The sequence below is a fragment of the Montipora foliosa genome, chromosome 12, assembly GCF_036669935.1.
Source record: "Montipora foliosa isolate CH-2021 chromosome 12, ASM3666993v2, whole genome shotgun sequence".
NCBI lineage: Eukaryota > Metazoa > Cnidaria > Anthozoa > Scleractinia > Acroporidae > Montipora > Montipora foliosa.
In genome coordinates this window covers 28,925,249-28,943,192 of record NC_090880.1, presented here as the reverse complement: position 1 = coordinate 28,943,192, position 17,944 = coordinate 28,925,249, and the positions used below count along the sequence as shown (strand labels likewise).

The 17,944-nt window shown below is 40.5% G+C and overlaps 3 protein-coding genes across 6 annotated transcripts in view; 1 reads left to right on the top strand and 2 right to left on the bottom strand.

The window, feature by feature from the left end:
* The first annotated feature begins 44 nt into the window (after positions 1–44).
* Positions 45–3,019, top strand: LOC137979300 (small ribosomal subunit protein bS18-like). Of its 2 annotated transcripts, none has more exons than XM_068826540.1 (5): positions 45–272; positions 445–536; positions 1,595–1,658; positions 1,950–2,004; positions 2,426–3,019. In XM_068826540.1, exons 1-5 carry the CDS (start codon positions 50–52, stop codon positions 2,484–2,486), a joined length of 495 nt encoding a protein of 164 aa, XP_068682641.1. In that variant the 5' UTR covers positions 45–49; the 3' UTR covers positions 2,487–3,019. The 2 variants fall into 2 exon arrangements, with proteins under 2 accessions (XP_068682641.1, XP_068682640.1); XM_068826539.1 differs by having other exon boundaries at positions 1,950–2,009; positions 2,426–3,015.
* A 356-nt stretch (positions 3,020–3,375) lies between these two features.
* LOC137978754 (kelch-like protein 20) lies at positions 3,376–12,289 on the bottom strand. Its single transcript, XM_068825803.1, has 5 exons — positions 8,267–12,289; positions 7,173–7,450; positions 5,919–6,116; positions 5,388–5,609; positions 3,376–5,024 (listed from the first exon to the last, which is right to left on the bottom strand). Exons 1-5 carry the CDS (start codon positions 9,097–9,099, stop codon positions 4,768–4,770), a joined length of 1,788 nt encoding a protein of 595 aa, XP_068681904.1. The 5' UTR covers positions 9,100–12,289; the 3' UTR covers positions 3,376–4,767.
* A 143-nt stretch (positions 12,290–12,432) lies between these two features.
* Positions 12,433–17,944, bottom strand: part of LOC137978755 (4-galactosyl-N-acetylglucosaminide 3-alpha-L-fucosyltransferase FUT5-like) — an 11,936-nt gene continuing 6,424 nt past the window's right edge. For all 3 annotated transcript variants that reach the window (XM_068825807.1, XM_068825806.1, XM_068825805.1), the window contains exon 2: positions 12,433–15,199. In XM_068825807.1, coding sequence (XP_068681908.1) covers positions 13,530–15,155 — 1,626 coding nt within the window. In that variant the 5' untranslated portion in view covers positions 15,156–15,199 and the 3' untranslated portion in view covers positions 12,433–13,529. The remainder of the gene's footprint in view (positions 15,200–17,944) is intronic.

The following is a 17,944-nucleotide window of genomic DNA, read 5'->3' as shown; positions in this document are numbered from 1 at the left end:
AGCGGCATTACAAAGAAATTTAGTCTCCAATCTCCTCACAGCTTTCAACATGGCCGCGAGTGGTCTGTTTCCTCGACTGAAATGCCTCAAAATTGTTTCCGTGAACCATGTTAATTCTCTCCTTTCATTGCGGAATTTTAGTTTAAGCTGCATCAGAACGTCTAGCTGTGCAGTTTTTTCAAAGATTTGCGGAACATATGACTCTCCATTAACCGTGAAACCAACTTCTTTTCTGAATGGTGTGAAACACTTCAACACGCAAAACACGCTGGGTGAGAGCAGCATTGACTATTGAGGGCATTTTGTGGTATTTAGTCTTTAACATTTTAAATTTTTTCACCACTTAAACGTTGCAATTTAGTCACTACTAGTCTGATTTCATGTGTAGGTTGATATATAATTTTACAATAATATGTATATTATAATTTATTATAAATTTATTAGGAGTCAAGGCTTCAGTTCTCACAGAAGATAAAATAAACAAAGCAGACATTGGCTGTCCAATTTGTAGCAGAGACATCACATTTACTTACAAGGCAAGTTAACATATTTAAAAACATTTCTATGTGGTATTTAGTTACATGTTGCAGCTTCAGTGGGATCACGTTTTGAGAGTAGCAATACAGTAATATTCAAAGCCATGGCTTTGACGCCTGCCTCTGTTGCCATGTAGTTTGAACCATCTCTCTCCAAAGTGTATAAATTGGTACCAGTTACCTACTGCTGGGACCCTGCGATGGACTTGCATCCCATTGGGGAGGGGGGTGGTGATAAGGAGGGGGGGGGGGGGGGGTGAGGGGTTAGCAGTACTCTTGTTCACTTCATACCACAGAAACATGGAAGGCCTTGAATAAGCATTGGTACGCAAATTTGCAGATCCAATGCCCATTTGTGTCACTCAGCCTTCTCCTCGCATTTTATGGAAGAGAACCCCTTTGGTAATAGTAAGGTAAGGTAAAGTCTGCTACGAGCCTAGAAGGCCCATCAGGCGGGCACCTATCTCTGGTTTCTTTGGTAATGGTAATGAACTTGTATTGCGCATTTTCTATTTACATATTCAAATACCCTTTACAAGTCATCAATCTATGGGTGAGATCGGACATCTGCATGTACTGGCGGCCATCAATAGAGTATTTTTATGACATGACCAGCAAATAAAGTTGTGACCTTTTCTCTTTCACGTCTGTTAATTCTATCACATTAATTTTGTAATGCCTTCACTCTTGTAGCGACACTCCTTTAGCGACACGTAACTTGAAAATTTGGACAAAGCACCTCCCAAGAAAACAAAAGAATCCACTTGTGGTCACAATCCATCACTCAGAAGCACTTTTAAAATTTCTCCAATATCACTAGATGTTAGGGAACTTTAGCAAAAATCCTAGGCAACGAAATTAAAACCAGCATGGCAGCCGTATGATAATGGTTCACCAAGGATACTGTGACGAATGTTAACAGTATTTTGTAACATAGAGGTACCGGTATATGCAAGTGAAGTACTATTCTGTATCCAGGTTACAAAATACTCATTTAGTATATTGAAATTTATTTAAGAAAAGTCAATACAACTATTTTATTCCTTTTTATTTCTCAGGATGTGCTATTCTTGTCGCAGTTTATGTCTCCAAGAGGATATATTATCAATCGACGAGTAACAGGTACGAAGTCTCATTTTGCCCCTTTTTTTCTGTTTGCATAAATTATGAATAAATCATATATGATTGTGAAAAAGTCACTTTAGTCTCTTGCGGCAATAATGAGTACAGACGTTTATTTGTGATCTTTTGATTCAATGTAAAAGTAATCATAAAAAGAATTGATACTGGGTTATGGGCATTATTGAATGTTGACAGCAACTTTGGCAGACCCAAAGTCAAGTTCTTGTGAAGAGTCTACTTTTTGTATTTTGATTTCTTCGATTGCAAGTTGAGTGTGTCCTCTTTTTGAAGGTGTTTGCAGAAAACAACAGAGAAAATTAGAAAAAGCTATCAAGATATCACAGAGGTTAGGTAAGGAATTGCCATAAATAGGAAAATGCAGGTTAAAAAATGAATGAGTCGTTGATACCTTTAGCAACTTTTGCAACAACAGTCGCTCTTTAAACTTCCTTTTATTCGACCAAAACCAGCAGGACTGTAGATATCAGAGAGATTTAACCTCGCGTTTACTTCAAACGAGAAACAGGAAACTGCTTGTCTTGAAAGCATAAAAATTCTCTTATTCTGATTCGTACATCTGTTTTGAGAAGTTACTTTATATCTGTCGAACTAGCGACCTCCCGCGTAGCAGCCTGGTGCTCAACCAACTGAGCCACCGGTGTACGGTGCGTTTTGAGGACCTAAGCCCGTTATCACAAATTACATTATCGGTTTCCCCACCGTCGTACGAGCAGGCATTCAATTTTACTGAAATTGTACGTTGACAGGGCTTCTTCCAAAACTTGCGCCAGCAGTACAGAGGGAACTGGAGGAAAAGAGACTAGTTGAAAAGAAGAGCGCAGCTCAGAACAGGACTTGAAACTCGTCGAAGTAGAGATCTACGACAGCGCCGTCGACGAAAACGTCACCTCAGAACATAACTTTGCACTATCGATTAGTTCATCTCGTTCATGTCGTACAATTTGGAACAAGTATCCTAAAACTTTAATTGGGTACGAGCAGTTTCAGAGAACAGAGAAAGAAACGTTCACATTTGTATGCTTACCTTGTCGTCAAAACCTCAAATTTAGTGATTTCACCACCTCGTTGTTATGAAGAGTACCACAAAAATAGAGTGAGTTTTCTTCAACTGTCGTAAAACCAAAACCAGAGTAATTACTTTGGCCCATCAAAAAGGACGGAGACAATCCTGTAAACCAATCAAAACTCGAAGTAATTACACGTAGCCGACACAAAGCGCGGGAAAATGTGCACGCGCGAGCCACGATTGGTTTTGGTTTCACTTATGATTGGTTGAAAAAATGGCGCGAGAACTTTGAACCAATCACTGAGCGAAGTAATCATAAAACAAAGCAATTTGCTAATTACTTTCGACACTCAGTTGAAAAGCGCTCTAGCCAGAAACTACTATTAGAGAGGTTTTCAATTGAGTGTCGAAAGTAATTAGCAAATTGCTTTGTTTTATGATTACTTCGCTCAGTGATTAGTTCAAAGTTCTCGCGCCACTCAACCAATCATAAGTGAAACCAAAACCAACCGTGGCTCGCGCGTGCACATTTTCCCGCGCTTTGTGTCAGCTACGTGTAATTACTTCGAGTTTTGATTGGTTTACAGGACATATGTCATGCAAACGTTCTCTTTTGTTTCGGTGGAAAAACAAGTTTATTGATCACGTCAGAGGAAACACTCTATAGGGAGTCGGGTTGGGCAGCGACACCGGCACAAAACAATATGCAGTTTAGCTCAAAGAGCCACACGTGCAGCATGCATATTATTGTTTTGTGCCGGTGTCGCTGCCCAACCCGACTCCCTATAGAGTGTTTTCTCTGACGTGATCAATAAACTTGTTTTTCCACCGAAACAAAAGAAAACGTTTGCATGTTAATAGAGCTCAATTCCCAAAGGATTAATCCAGTGGTAGTTGGGTACACCAAAATGGCCGCCGTGAGGTCACGTTAAAGCACTCTATTGAAAGGACGACACCTTTGTAGTCACGTGGTGTCAAAGTGGACCGCGCAGTCATGGGAACAACTGTGTAAATAACCGTCGCAGCCTGGACGCAATCTAAAAATCGATTTCAAGTTATTTTCAAGTAGGGAAGGAATTCGATCTCTTGCCTCATATTCACTTATCTGACTGTAGAATTCTGTCTTTCAATCAAGCGAGTGAACAAGCTTAATACACGTATTTGTTTTTCTCATGTAATATTTTTTAATGCACTGAGACTGTTGTCTCTCTTTTGTTGATTCATATGGTAAGGATAAAAGGTCTCACTCCTGATCTCGGTTAAGTGGCCAAAAAGGTCTTTTGCATTGCTTAGTTCGGCTACACTTTATCACATATTTGTCAATATTTTGTCAATGTCATCTCAAACAGTCCTTCTCAGGACTACACTCACCCGGACGATCGTACTTTACTTAATTACATTGGAGTTTCGCCACCCAGGTTTGGAGAGTCACACAACAACGCTAAGCCCAATAGGCCATTTTCGAAATATCAAACATTCAGCTTGATAGTGAGGCAGTTAGAGCGGTTTTCAATTGAGTGTCGAAAGTAATTAGCGAATTACTTTGGTTTTGCATTACTTCACTCAGTGATTGGTTCAAAGTTCTCGTGTCAACAAACCAATCGTGGCTCGCGCGTGCACATTTTCCCGCGCTTTGTGTCGGCTACGTGTAATTACTTCGAGTTTTGATTGGTTTACTGGATTGTCTCCGTCCTTTTTGATTGGCCTTGGCTTTGGTTTTACGACACTTGATTGAAACTCGCTCTAGGACAAAATCAATAGAAAGTCAAACAAGTTGGAATGAATGTGAAAAATATTTACATATCATCCATTTTCCTTTGTCATTGTCCTGTGAACCTCTCTTTCGAGCTGAATATTGATATATCGAAGAAGGCCTATTGATAGTGTGCCCAGTACAAGGCCAGACCACAGCTCCATCCCCTGCTTTCTCTTCAGAACTGCCGTGGCAACTTCCCCTGCCCCATTTAACAGTCTATTAGGATTTTTTATCGCATGTGGTCAGTTTTCTCGCCACTGCAAACATCTGTGGCAATAAAAATCCGATTGCCAAAATTACATTTGCGCTTGAGTCTTTCATTTTTCTTAAATAAGTTTTTCCTCGCTTTGTGCTTTCGATTTCTCTGGAGGCACCTCGGCCATCATATCTTTGGTGAGAGCAGTTGCTGCGCATCGGAATCCATACCGAGGGTAAGGCATTTCTGTTATTATTGACCAATCATCTTCACGGGGATCGTAACACTCGACCGATGTCACAACCACGTGACCATATGAACCTCCGAAAACGTATATTTTGCCGCCAAAGACTGTGGCGCCCGCGCGATCCCGCTTGGTCTTCATATCTGTTGAAAAATAAAGTTTATGGAATTATTACCATCAACAATATTTTTCGCAAGGTTGAGATCTTATGGGAAAGGAACAACTTGTGACGATAGCTGAAAAGCAGGTCTTATATTGACTTTGAAATAAAATAGTAGACTTTAAACTGTGAGGGCTCAGAGCAAAATCTAAATCGATCCACTTGTGTCATGTGACCTCGGAAACTCAAAAGACAATTGAGTGTTCTTCGAAAGAGAAAAAAAGGTGTAGTAGTTTTGATTTCATGCTCGCATGCTCATAGAACGGATCTAATCTCATTCTTGTGCGCTGTCCGTGATCTTGTTGAAATTGACTTATTTAAAAAGGTAATTTGTAGTTTTATTTACCTTTCCCGTGGAACCATTTGTCCACACCAGGATCGTAGATCTCACACGAACTCAGTATCTTTCGGGATCCTGACCCTCCCCCCATCACGAAGATCTGACCCATGAAAACTACTGCGCATGCTCCACTCCGTGGAGTTTTGAGGCTGGTCACGTCGTGCCATTTGTCCAACCGAGAGTCGTATCTTTCCACTGTTTTCAAGACTGTATTGGTTTTGGAGACTCCTAAAGAGTACATACAAAGTTACATTAGTTCACGTATTCAAAGACTGGGAGTCAAAAGAACGTTTACCCGACACGCAACTCCCTCTTTCCCATTCGTTCCCCAAAAACAGGTAAAGATAGTTTGTCTATTAAACAAAGTTAGACTTTACGGAAACCAGTCTTGTCATAATTTTGTGCATGGCTGCCATCAGCTGTGCATTGTCCGTTGGATTTTCGGTGTGTTACGAAAAATAGCGTGAGTACTAGCTGTCGAGTGAGTTAAAGGCGCAACCTGCTTACTGAATATCATGTTAGTTTTCGATGGCTCACCTCCAATCACATACAGATACTCATTAAGTGCAACTGCGCAATGGTTGTAGCGCCTATGGTGTGGAGCGGAGAGCGAAGTCCACTTATCTGCCACGTGTTCATAACAATCCATTGTTTGTTCTTGGTTGTTGTTTTCTTGGACTCCTCCAATGACGTAGATTTTTCCATGAAGTTCTACGACCTCGTGGTTGAAACGACCTACAATAGTTCTTTTTTGATTCAGCGTTATTACACATAGAAATATTAGACTGATCTTCTAGGCTGCTAAAGATTGCTGTACGGAGCAAGCGGAAATTTACAAACCCTTTCAAACTCGTGTATCGCTAAAACCGCTGGTCACTGTAAATTGGTTTTGATCGATTCCTGATATCACAACTTGGATTATACTTGGAGCCGGCCATGGGCTCCTGATTATACTGCATCTACTTTTGTCACTGGTTTCTCTATTTGTGCCGGCGCAAATTTCCTCTGGCTGCATGGAATAGACAATTTTCGAATTCTCACGGTTGGACTGGATCTAGCATGAAATGGAGGTTAATGCGGGCAAATCTTTTCAAATGCGAATTAATTTGCCCGTATTAGCCTCCATTTCATGCTAGATCCAGTCCAACCGTTAGAATACGAAACTGGCCTATTGCGTACGCACAGCTATCTACGGCAGGCTAGTGGACCAGGCCAGTTGTTCAAACGATGGATAGCGCTATCCTCCAGATAAATCACTATACAGTGGATAAGTCATAGCGAAACAAATTTCGCTATCCAATGGATATAAGTGATTTATCTGATGGATAACGTTATCCACTTTTTGAACTATTATGGCCAGTTCATTAGCTGCGATCGCATTTTGGTGTCGAATGCATGTATTTTCTCGGAGTTTAGCTTGGTTCATTTGATTGTCAATTTTGTTTGTGATTGTGCGTGCTTTAATTTTTTTCAAGTGCTCTCTTTTATGTCAGTCTTATGAGCCTATTAATATCACTTTAATCAATCTCTTCCTTGTGTTTCTTTCTATAATGGATCTCCATTGAGAGTCAAAAACTACAATAATTAATTTGACCAATCACAATAGACGCAGGACAATTAAACGGACGCAAAGATACAGGCAGTCGGCACTAAGCGCGATAAAATGTGCTGGCTACTTATTGATCATGCGCACACCCGTCTTTCGACGTTCATCTGTAAACTGCTTTGAAAACAAAAGTAACCAACGAAAGTCAGTTCACATTTTGTTCTTGTTATTTTGTTGTATTTTACCTTCCTTCAGTGAAGTCTGTTTCTCCCAAGTGTTAAACTTAGGATCCAGTCTTTCCACGCTTGACACCATACTGATATTTTCTCCAACCGCTGACCCTCCCACCACGAATAAAAAACGGTTTGAGCTGGCAAGCCCAAGGTTGAGTCGACGCTCCGTCACTGGAGACAGATAGAGCCATTTACTGGTCAGCGGATTGTAACAATGGCAACAAGCTTGTGCGCCGCTCTCCGTGATTCCGCCAACTAAAATGATCACGTCAATCAAATGAGATTTCCATCTAACGGAGTAATATAAAACAAAATCAAACTCTCTGAGAAGTGGAGAAAAAAAATAAATAAGCTCAACATAGATACTATCACTCCATCAAAGCTGTTATCTCTAAATTCTATGTAGTTGAAATAGAGGCACCGAGAGAAAAGCGGCAGCGACAGAAACGAACTTGCCAACCCTCCCTGCGGCATTTTTTGTGACTATAGGAGAAAGTTCATGTTCAAGTTTGAGAACTTGCGCGACAGACATTCAAAAATATGGGCATCCTTATTTCATTAACGCAGGTTTAATGTTTTCTTAAAAATTAATTCCTTAGAGGTTTTCTCTCAAACTTTGAGTTGGATGAACAGTCCATTACCCAAGTGTAAGAATCTGGTATGAGGTTTGTCCCCATCAGCGTCAGAAAAGTGTCTATTTTCAAACCCAGTTTTTGCGAGAAAACAACAGACCAAATTGGCTAACTCAATGTTGTGCCCAATTCAAATCTCCCAGGGTTAAGATTCTTTATGTTTTGTATTTGCATAGCCCGCGCAGCAAGCGTTCCTTTTGCTAAAGAAGAGCTCCCAAACAATTGAGGCAAGAGAGCTCTTCTTTCGAACAGGAACGCTTGCCACGCAGGCTATAGTATTAGCATTATAATGCTATGCTAACTGTGGGTCACCATGGTCTCATTTGTACGATCATGATTTGGTTGTAAATGAAGTAAAGTAAAGTAAAGTTAGTAAAGTAAGGGTGACATTTTCTTTTGATTTGCTACCATGCAGCCACAGTTGCGTCGATTTTTCCACTCGTCGCTCGGGTTCGAGACCACCATCCTTCTCACCTCCGTCTGGTTCTTTCATTTTGCATCAGCTTCTTGTCCCTGCTACTTGCCATCTTGTACGACAAAGCTTCGGCAACCAGCTCTCTACTTGCCGATGATGACGTCACCAACGGATCCTTATCGATTGTGCCGAGTAAATACTGGCGCGGTGTGGAAGGCAATCGCACGTGACTCAACAAGGCGGGAAATGAAGATTGCCTGGAGAGAACATCAAAGTTGACCCAGGCCCGAATCGCCTCAAACACTTGTTCTTCACTTCGCACATTTAAGTCGTCATCTGCAACGATTTCTTCCAGGTCCGTACTTGGTAACCTATAGAATTCGGGTGAGCTTTGAGTTTCCAAGAAATTGTCAATTATAAAGCGCTGTCCCTCACGAACGAGTGCTTGGCAGGAATAAATTCGGCCAAGGTTAGTCATTTTGATGCAATTGTCTACACAGAGTTTGCCCAGAAGAAAATTTTCACATTGAATTCGGAGCGATTCTAAACCAAGTTGAAACGCAGCACACAAAATCTCTTCGATGTTCATCTCGCTTAGTGCGATTTCCGAAGAATAAATATAGTCCAGAACGACTCTAAGAATTCCATGAGGAATTCCGTTAATAACCGTCTCTCTTGTGTATCTTGAAAGACAGCTGCCAGTGTACAGATTGTAGAAATAAGAACTACTCGCCGCCAAAACACTTCTGTGCGCATAAAATTTGATGGTTCCTTTCTCGGTAAGAAGTACCACATCACAGAGGACTTCAGACTGTCTCATCTGGTTCATTTTGTCAAAAAAGCTTCTTAAATAGGTATGATCGCTTATGGAACCATTCTCTAAGGAATCCATGTTTGCTGCCTATTTTTTTTCCTCCTTTCCACATGCTGAAGTTTGTTTTCTCTACATACCACCAGCTTAATTTCAAGAACAGGTGGTTTTTATGCATTATTTATATAAAGAGGCATATTATATAACCCATGGCCATTGACATTTTCTCGTTCTCTCCGATTGGCTAAAAGTTGATTGGAGTTCAGCCTTGCTACATCTTTTGGCACAAATTTGCCTTGATTTTTGCAACAAGCTCACTGCATTAAACGCTGTTGCTTGCGAAACCACAGCTTTTTTAAATTTGCCAATTTTGCTTCGAATAGAGATTAGTATCTTGAAAACGGTAGGTCAACTTTTCTTAAAGTGTTAATTTATTTTTGACTCTGCGTCAAAACTAGCCGGCTAGTTAGAATTTTACCTCGGCAATTCGTTTTTGCAAAGCAGCAAAATACGACCAGCACTAATTTACATTTGCAAGATCAGATATTATTTGTTGCCGTCATGGAGCAGAGCAAGCCGGGACGGATCTAGGATTTTTCATAGAAGAGGGTGCACCACTAAAAAATGACTCAACAGACGTGTGAAATAAACAGATTTTCAAAGCGAACAAGGAAGACGAAGGCTTCTTTTTGCAGAATACTACTTATTTTAGAAAGCCGCAGGTCATCTCATGATCTACATCCGCCCCTGCAGAGTACAACCAAGAAAGTTAACTCACATATGACGACGGGTACTGATTCGGAACGCGGGCCACATAAGTAGAATAAAGGAGTTAGCTTCTCATAATTAATTAAGAGACTGATGTGACGTGGTGTTGATGAAGGTGAATGAGGATAAAATAACCTCTGTGGCGGTAATTAAGATAGATTTATGGAAAGCCACAACTTTCTCCGGCATGCAATCTTTATTCTTTTGGTCTTGAAGTTTTGTTTTGTGGTGTGGTTTGTGGTTTGGTCATTACGTAGTGAGAATTTGTCATTGTGTGGTGAGTTTGTTGGCTACGTGTTGTATTTCCATCATGATGCAGAGATTTCAACCCTCTCAACTAAGAAAAAGGGAGGTTTTAGGAGTAGTGTAGCCGCGCCCATTAGCGGCGCGGGAGCCACACTCTAGGTGGGTCCGAGGGCGTGCTTCCCCGGGAAAAATTTTAAGATATGTGCCTCTAAGATGCCATTTCCTGCATTTTGAGATCGCAGTCAATGGAAAATAGTGGAGTTTTAAACAGGCAGTGAAAAGCCAAGGCCTCTTAGCCAGTATCAAAATACCTTAATACTCTTTGTTTGTAAAAAAACAAAAAACAAAAAAAAAAAAAGGAAGGTGACTCACGCTGACACCAACCCGGTGTGTCCCTCCATATTTTTGCATTATCATTGTTTTCATTTTCTCTCGGGACTTACAATGGTTCCAAGAGAAACTAGAAACAATGCTTATGCAAAGTTTTGGAGGGACAAACGAAGAGTATTATGGTATTTTTGATGCTGGTCATACTGACTAATGACGCAAACCTTGCCTAAAGTCGAGGCAATCTAGTGCATGCATTACCGCGCCCAAAATTACCGCAGGCGCATGCTACAGTGACAAAAGGGTAAAAAGGGCTGAGGAACCACAGAAAAACGGCAAAGAATCGTGCTAAAAAGACTGGTTAAACAAAGAAAACAATTTCTAGTGAACTGTCTTTCTTGCGGCGACGAAAGTGGGCAAAATGAGGCCATAATTAAATATAAATAAATGTATTTATATGCCTCCCATGGCGGTTTACAATGGGCCATTTCCGAGTTGCTGTTTGTCTCAGTTTCGAAGTGAGTCTTGGTATTCAAATATTGTAAGAGAAACGACTTTGATTTGCATAAGAATACGGAACTCATTTCCATTTGAATGGTTGTGCACCAGGACTCGCTTTGAAACGGAGGCATGCAGCAACTCGGAAATGGGCTATTCTCTTTCCAGGGTGAGATCGGATGTCAGCTTGTAAAAGCGCCGCCGAAGCCACTATCAGCCCATATTTGATGTCACCCACCCACCCAACCCACGCACGTATGTGAAAGTGGTTCTCCACCCTACCCTTCACGAACAGTGTGTGAGTTCTTTAACCATCAGACATTGAGGATCAAATGGCATGATAGAGTCCCTGACACTGTAGTAATACAGCGTCCTCAAACCACAAGTGTGGAAGCCAACATCACTGCTTCACAGCTCAGTTGGGCAGGTCACATTGTGCGGATGCCAGACTATCGCTTCCCAAAGCTGGTATTCTACGGAGACTTAGCTCAAGGCAAAAGGAACCAAGATGAGCGAAAGTTGTTCTATAAGGAGGTGCTTAAGCGTCACATGAAAACGGCACAGATAGATCCTGACACCTGGGAGCAGCACGCCTTATTAAAGAAAGACTGGCGCGCAGCAGTCTATAAATCCAAGGTAGCTGTGGAAGACAAGCGACTACGAGACTACCAAAGAGCTCATGACCGACGGCACAACCACCAGTGCCATGCAAGTGGCACAACTGATATATGCGGCCGTTAAAGACCTAGTCTTGTTGCACACCAAAGATTTTTCAGGTATGCCACTAAACTCAGTCATCATCGAAATCGATGGACAGCCGAAGAGAGATCACAAATCTGCTCTTGCAGATCATGTTACTTCAACTGGTTACAACTTGAAATGGGACCATATGCATTTCGACATTTTAACAACATGTCGCTCTGACAACGTAAAATAAGAGAAACAATGTCGATGAGTAAGAGATTTAAAGCCTATCCTAATGCTGTATAACTAGCATGAGTCTGGTTTTATTTCCCATTATTTGTCACCTTAATTAATTTTATTGAAACCATCAATTAGTTACTCAAATATGTTACATACAAAAAGTTCAAATTTGCTTTTAATGGTCACTCCTGAGGATGTATGTCGAAGCATACGAAACGTCAAGTAAATAATTTCAAACAATTCGCTTGTTTATAATATTTGTCACCGCTGTTTGCGTCTTATTTTAATTTATGCAGTCAGTTATATATTTCTGTACAAAGTGGACAAATAATTTCTTTTTGCACATTACATGTAAATGTGCAAATATAATATGTTGTGGAGCAAAATATGAGAAGGAAGTTAGATTACTACCATTCTACAGTTGCTGATGTAAGTTTGATGAGAAAATGAGAAAAAAGTTTTCTTATAATTAAATATGAAGCTCGTGAAAATTACATGGCCCCTGGGGGGCTTTAAGTGCTGAAAGTATCTCTCACTTGTTCGCTTCGATCACTCGTGGGAGATACTTTCAGCACGAGAAGATAAAATTCGTATCTCCAAGCGGCCATGTAATGTTCTGTTTATTATATAGATATTGATGAAATGTCCAGATTTAAAGCAACTTGTTTTATTCATTTTCGACATGATGAAAAAGTGGTCACCAACCGCTAAAACACGCATGTTGGGTAACATGAAACAAGATATGAAAGTTATGAAAAGCAAATCATGATAGTGTAAAATTTTGCAATGAAGTGTTAAATGTAGTAGACAAGAATTATATTGAAGAACAATAGTATCTCACAAGGAAGACGAAGCTCACGTTTTATTGGCTAATCGTGTTCGTTACCATGACGACACCTATATTCTCACATGTGAAAGATAAAAATGATATGTTCATAATGGCTCTTGGTTCACTGCGCGCAGTGAAGATATGATTTTTCAGTAAAGGAAGAAATCCTGGTATTTCATCAGAATCTATATAATGAAACATGATATGATATTTTGGTATAACAAGATAAATAGAGGATATTACATGGCCGCGCGGGGATACCAATTTTATCTTCGAGTGCTGCAAGTATCTCTCACGAGTGAGCGAAGCGAACGAGTGAGAGATACTTTCAGCACGAGAAGATAAAATTCGTATCCCCAAGCGGCCATGTAATGTTCTGTTTATTATATATATATTGATGAAATGTCTAGATTTAAAACAACTTGTTTTATTCATTTTCGAAATGATGAAAAATTGTTCACCAACCACTAAAACACGCATCTTGTGTAACATGAAACAAGATATGAAAGTTATGAAAAACAAATCATGATAATGTAAAATTTGCAATAAAAATGTTAATGTAGTAGAGAAGAATTATATTTAAGCACAAAAGTATCGTTCAATGAAGAGGAAGCTCGCCTTTTATTGGCTAATCGTGTTCGTTACCATGACGACAGCGATATCCTCACATGTGAAAGATAAAAATGATACGTTCACTGCGCGCGGTGAAGATACGATTTTTTAGTAAAAGGAGAAATCCTGGTATTTCATCAATATCTATATAATAAAATCATTTTTATTCTCTTCACTTTCGTGTTTTCTTTTTCTTCATTAATTAAACTTACTTTTTGCTTATCCTAGTTTTGGCGAAGGGCATATTCCAGCCATAGTCGATAATTTTCTGGTCTGTCTTTTCAATAGCTTAACTATCCTGTCGTGTTTATCGCGTGGCGTGTTTTTCGTTATTATTTTCATTTCCTTGACGACCTTGGTCAAAATCTCCATTTTCATCGTGATTTTCATGATCCCCAAAATCTTTACCCTCGTCCGCACCGTAAGTCCAATTCCTGTTCGACGCAAACCGATTGCTGGCGTACTCCGGGTCTATCATATCAAAGATCTTGTCTTCTTTGAAGCCGCAAAGCTTATCTGGATCTCGAAACTCGCTAAGACTCGGATAAGACTTGTTATCTGGAGTTTGCGCCTTTTCACACAGCCTACAAGTCCATGGATAATGTTTATTAAAAGCATCAGTATTCAGAAACCCGTCCACTCTGAACTTTCTGCGCCAAGAAAAGTACTCCATATACGCTGTGTCATTTTTATCAAGATAAGCCAAGTAGTCCGCTAAAGCTTTCACAGAGTCAAAGTCTAAGACATTAATGTAAGACCCGGGAATCGCTAATTTCGAGTAATTTGCCCCACCGAGCACTACAGGGACTATGCCCAAATTCAAAGGAGTCCCCCAGTATTTCTCAGTTACATAGTCTTCACAATATCCGTTTTCCAATGCCAACTGAAACTTGTAACGTTTGAGAAGATTATTGCATTCGTTGGTGTCTCTCTCGCAGCTCTCCCATTCCACTTCCGGTTGATAAAAGTCCTCACCACAGTTTCCAAACACATCAACACGAATATGATTCTGCAGTTTCTTTACAATCAAATCTCGCGTACCCCCACAATTGCTCACAGTCCATACCGCAAGGCGATCTTTGTTACTGACGTTAATCTTGGGATGCGGGGATTTTTCACCCGGTTGGAGCACGGCAAAAGAGCCATAAGGTAAATAAATATCCGAATTTCCTTCGTAAGTCATTGTCCAGTTGAACATGTCATTGAAGAAATAAGTATCTCTGGTGTTAAGTGGACTTTCCAGAACAACATAAACCCATATCTGTCCTTTGGGGCGTCGCGCGTTGAGTTCGACCAACTCATAAACAGGTGGCATATCTTGACCGTGAAAGACTACGATATCACTGTGTGAAAATACACGTTGTCGATACGTTAACAAACACTTGGTTATAGGGCAGGGTTCTCCTCGAAAATGAGTAAAGTCGAATGTATTTCGAAGTCCTTGCCAAGGTACTTCTCCAAAAAGAGGAGTGTAAATAAGTACTTGCTTTCCTTCTGCGCGTGAACCACTAGAACGCCCCTTTTTTTTTTGAATTCTTCGAAGATTGCTTTTATTTCCTTGTGGGATCCCGTTGCTTTCCTCTAAAAAGTTCTCAACTTTTTTTCGCGGCTTGCCGCGTTTCAGTTTTCTAACATCATCAAATCGTTTACTCGGGGATTGCGTCGCCATGTACTGACCCGAAGGACCAACTATTTGCTGTCTACTCGCGACTATTGCCGATGCGGTTTCTGTGCTTTGACCGAATCTCGCCGCCTGGTCGTTTGAATTTATACTCGGGATAAAATGAGAATTCACTAGTTGTTTTTTCTCATTCGTTCTGTTACGCTTTCCTCCGTGCCAAGATGTTGGTTCGTAACCATTCAAAACGATATACTCGCCAAGTAAAAGCAGGAGTGACAAAAGAATTACAGATAATAAAAGTTTCCGTATCATGTCACTCACTTTTTCTCCATTTATTCCTTGGCTACCTAAATGTCCTGAAAAGAAACCGCACACATTCCAATATTAGCAAAAAAGTCACGATTTCTTGTCACCGATATAAGCGACAAACATGAACATCTTATCACTGTAGCATTTCGCTAAAGATGGGACGAGACAAAATCGAGCGCCCGGGGATGGGGGGGGGGGGGGAGGTGGCGAGTGTTGCCCTACTTTTCGCGCGGGCCAGAACATCGAAAATCTTGCATGTTTCCCAACGGGAACATAGGGATCTCTACTGTCGTATACTTTGTTAATAGTGGTGCATGGGTCATGATGGATTTTTTAAAGTTCCGTAGATTTATGAACAAGGGTCGTGATAGGGGTCTACGGTTTAAATTCGTTATCTGAGGAGATAACCATTGGCAGGTATTACAAAGGTTATAGTTTCTCCTTGAGTACGAAGTGCACTTAGCTATCAAGCTAGTTTACAGGCACTCCACTGTTAACAAGGTGAAAGTAAATTCAAACTTATAAACAGAAACATTACTAAGAAACACAACTGGCGGTAGGCAACCAGTTGGCTATTTACAAAGCGTGGTGGAGTTGAATCCGGGACAACCGGAAACAAATCCAAGCCAGAGGTTAGAACGGGATTTGAACCCGGAGCAGCCGCAAGCAAACCCAACGCCCTAGCCACTGGACTTTGGGCCGTTCCCACTTCTGGTCAGGGTCCACGAGTCATTTCGATTATTTGACCAAACCGTGCCTAGAGGTGAGTTAATTTACACTTGTAAAATAACGGGAACAAGAACGAGAAGAGAAATTAGTTATAGTTGTTGAAGTCGTGAATGGAGAAGTTCTGCAAATTGTTGGACAACGGTGACAGCGGTAGCTTTCAGTGAGTGGCTTTCTAAAGTAGCACAAACCTGCGTCGCGAGCGATTCAAATTAAATTGAAACAATTTAAAACCACACAGAAAGGCAATGCATATTACAGTAGAACCTCCCAAAAACGGACACCCTCGGGACTAAGGCCAAGTGAACGCTTATAGCCATAGGTGGTTGAAAAAAAAAAGAAGTGCAATAGAAGGCATACAACACACCACAAAAAGTCCTTTAAAGCTTTTCATTAAGACAACTTCTAATTGTATTTCATGGTCACTGAGGTGTTGTACCCTGATAACTAAATTGCTGTAATTATCACGTTTTGGGCGCTTTTGCAATGCTGTGTTGTTATAGTCATACAAATAAAGCTCACTGCTTTTCTTGTTGGTGGTTGTGGTAGTTAAGATAAGAAATTCAAAGACCTCAGAGCTTTGCTCTAACAAGTAGATCTTTCAAAGAGCTTAAATTTAAGGGCTGGTTTTGTATAAGATGCCATTTGTTCATTAGAATATGATTGAGATTTGGTGACGAAACCATTGAAATCGAACTCATTTCGTTAGAAATTTTCTTGACATTGTTTACTGTCCGCTTACGGGAGGATATTCTAGACCTTGTGGACCCAGAATAGGTGTCCGTGTCCGCTTACGAGAGACAAGATACCCGGATGGATTCCCACGCCAAACTGCACGGGAGGTCTGAGGTGTGACGAGTGTTGACATCCCATAACACCTTGGGGGATTAACATTTTAGTCACGCAAAACACAAAATTTGCAATAACTCCGCAAGAAATAAACCTCTTCAAATAATTTCCTTTTTAGAACAAAGTAACTATAATGAGCTATCTTATGGTGGCTTTTTAAAATTTTGCAAAATTCGAGACCGAAAAGGTTAGCAGTAACCTTAAATATGTAGTATTTTAGAGGAGAAATCGCCGGCACTGCGGTTTGTTTTCTGCATTCGGGAGGTGTCCGTTAGTGGCGTATTCGACCGTACTGCAAAAAGTTGTTGATGGATTCCCCTCACTCTTAAGCTCTCCTTTCTACTTAAACCAATTTTGATCAAGTTTTAATTTCTGTCTCGCCAGTCAAAAGTCTCAGAGAGTGAATTGAATGGCAGGTGCGCATGACACCTGATTACAACGCGGCTGGATTTCGAATCATCTCTGAAGAATTTTGTCAAATGACAACTGTTTATATTGCACTTAAAAGGTTGAGGTATTTTTGGCGAAATGAAGTGTTATTCTGTTCCGTAAACCAGTCCTTATAGTTACAACTAACAAATGTTCAATTTCGTTTGCCGATTGTTGCGATTTTTGATCTGCAGCGTAAATCAGTCCAACAATCATTTTTGTGGCCATGTTCAGCGGAGGGCGCTGGCGATGAAACAACAGTTTCGTTCTTCAATTATAATTGGCAAGCTATTAAGTTTAAGATTAATAACAATGATGATAATAATAAGTACAAAACTTATTTCCAGTTCTAAAATTGCCTTAATTTTCTGTTTAAAATAGTTTCGCAGAAATCTAAAACCTCCGGGGTCCGAGAAGATTGGGAATGGAGGGCTAATATTCAGAAAGAAAGGCCCAAAACCGTGAAGGGGAGAGTCAGTTTAGTTGAAAGTCAACCGTCATAAAATCGGCCGTGTTAGAAGCTTTTTTAGCTGTAGACATTCGTTGCACAGGCCGTCTTCTTTTTCCTCCATTCAGCGTCGTACCGAGCGACACCTCGTGTTAAAAAAAAAGGTAATCACATAGGAACATGTGCTTTTTTTTTTTCACTTTTAATCTGAAATTGCCAGTACAGATCAGTTCAGTTTCATCTTCAATCCAAGAGTAAAAGTGACACCCTCCACAAGAGAGGCTTGCTGTCCACGTGCGAGGAAACTTTAAGCGTCTCGACTCTTAAGAGATTGCTTCAT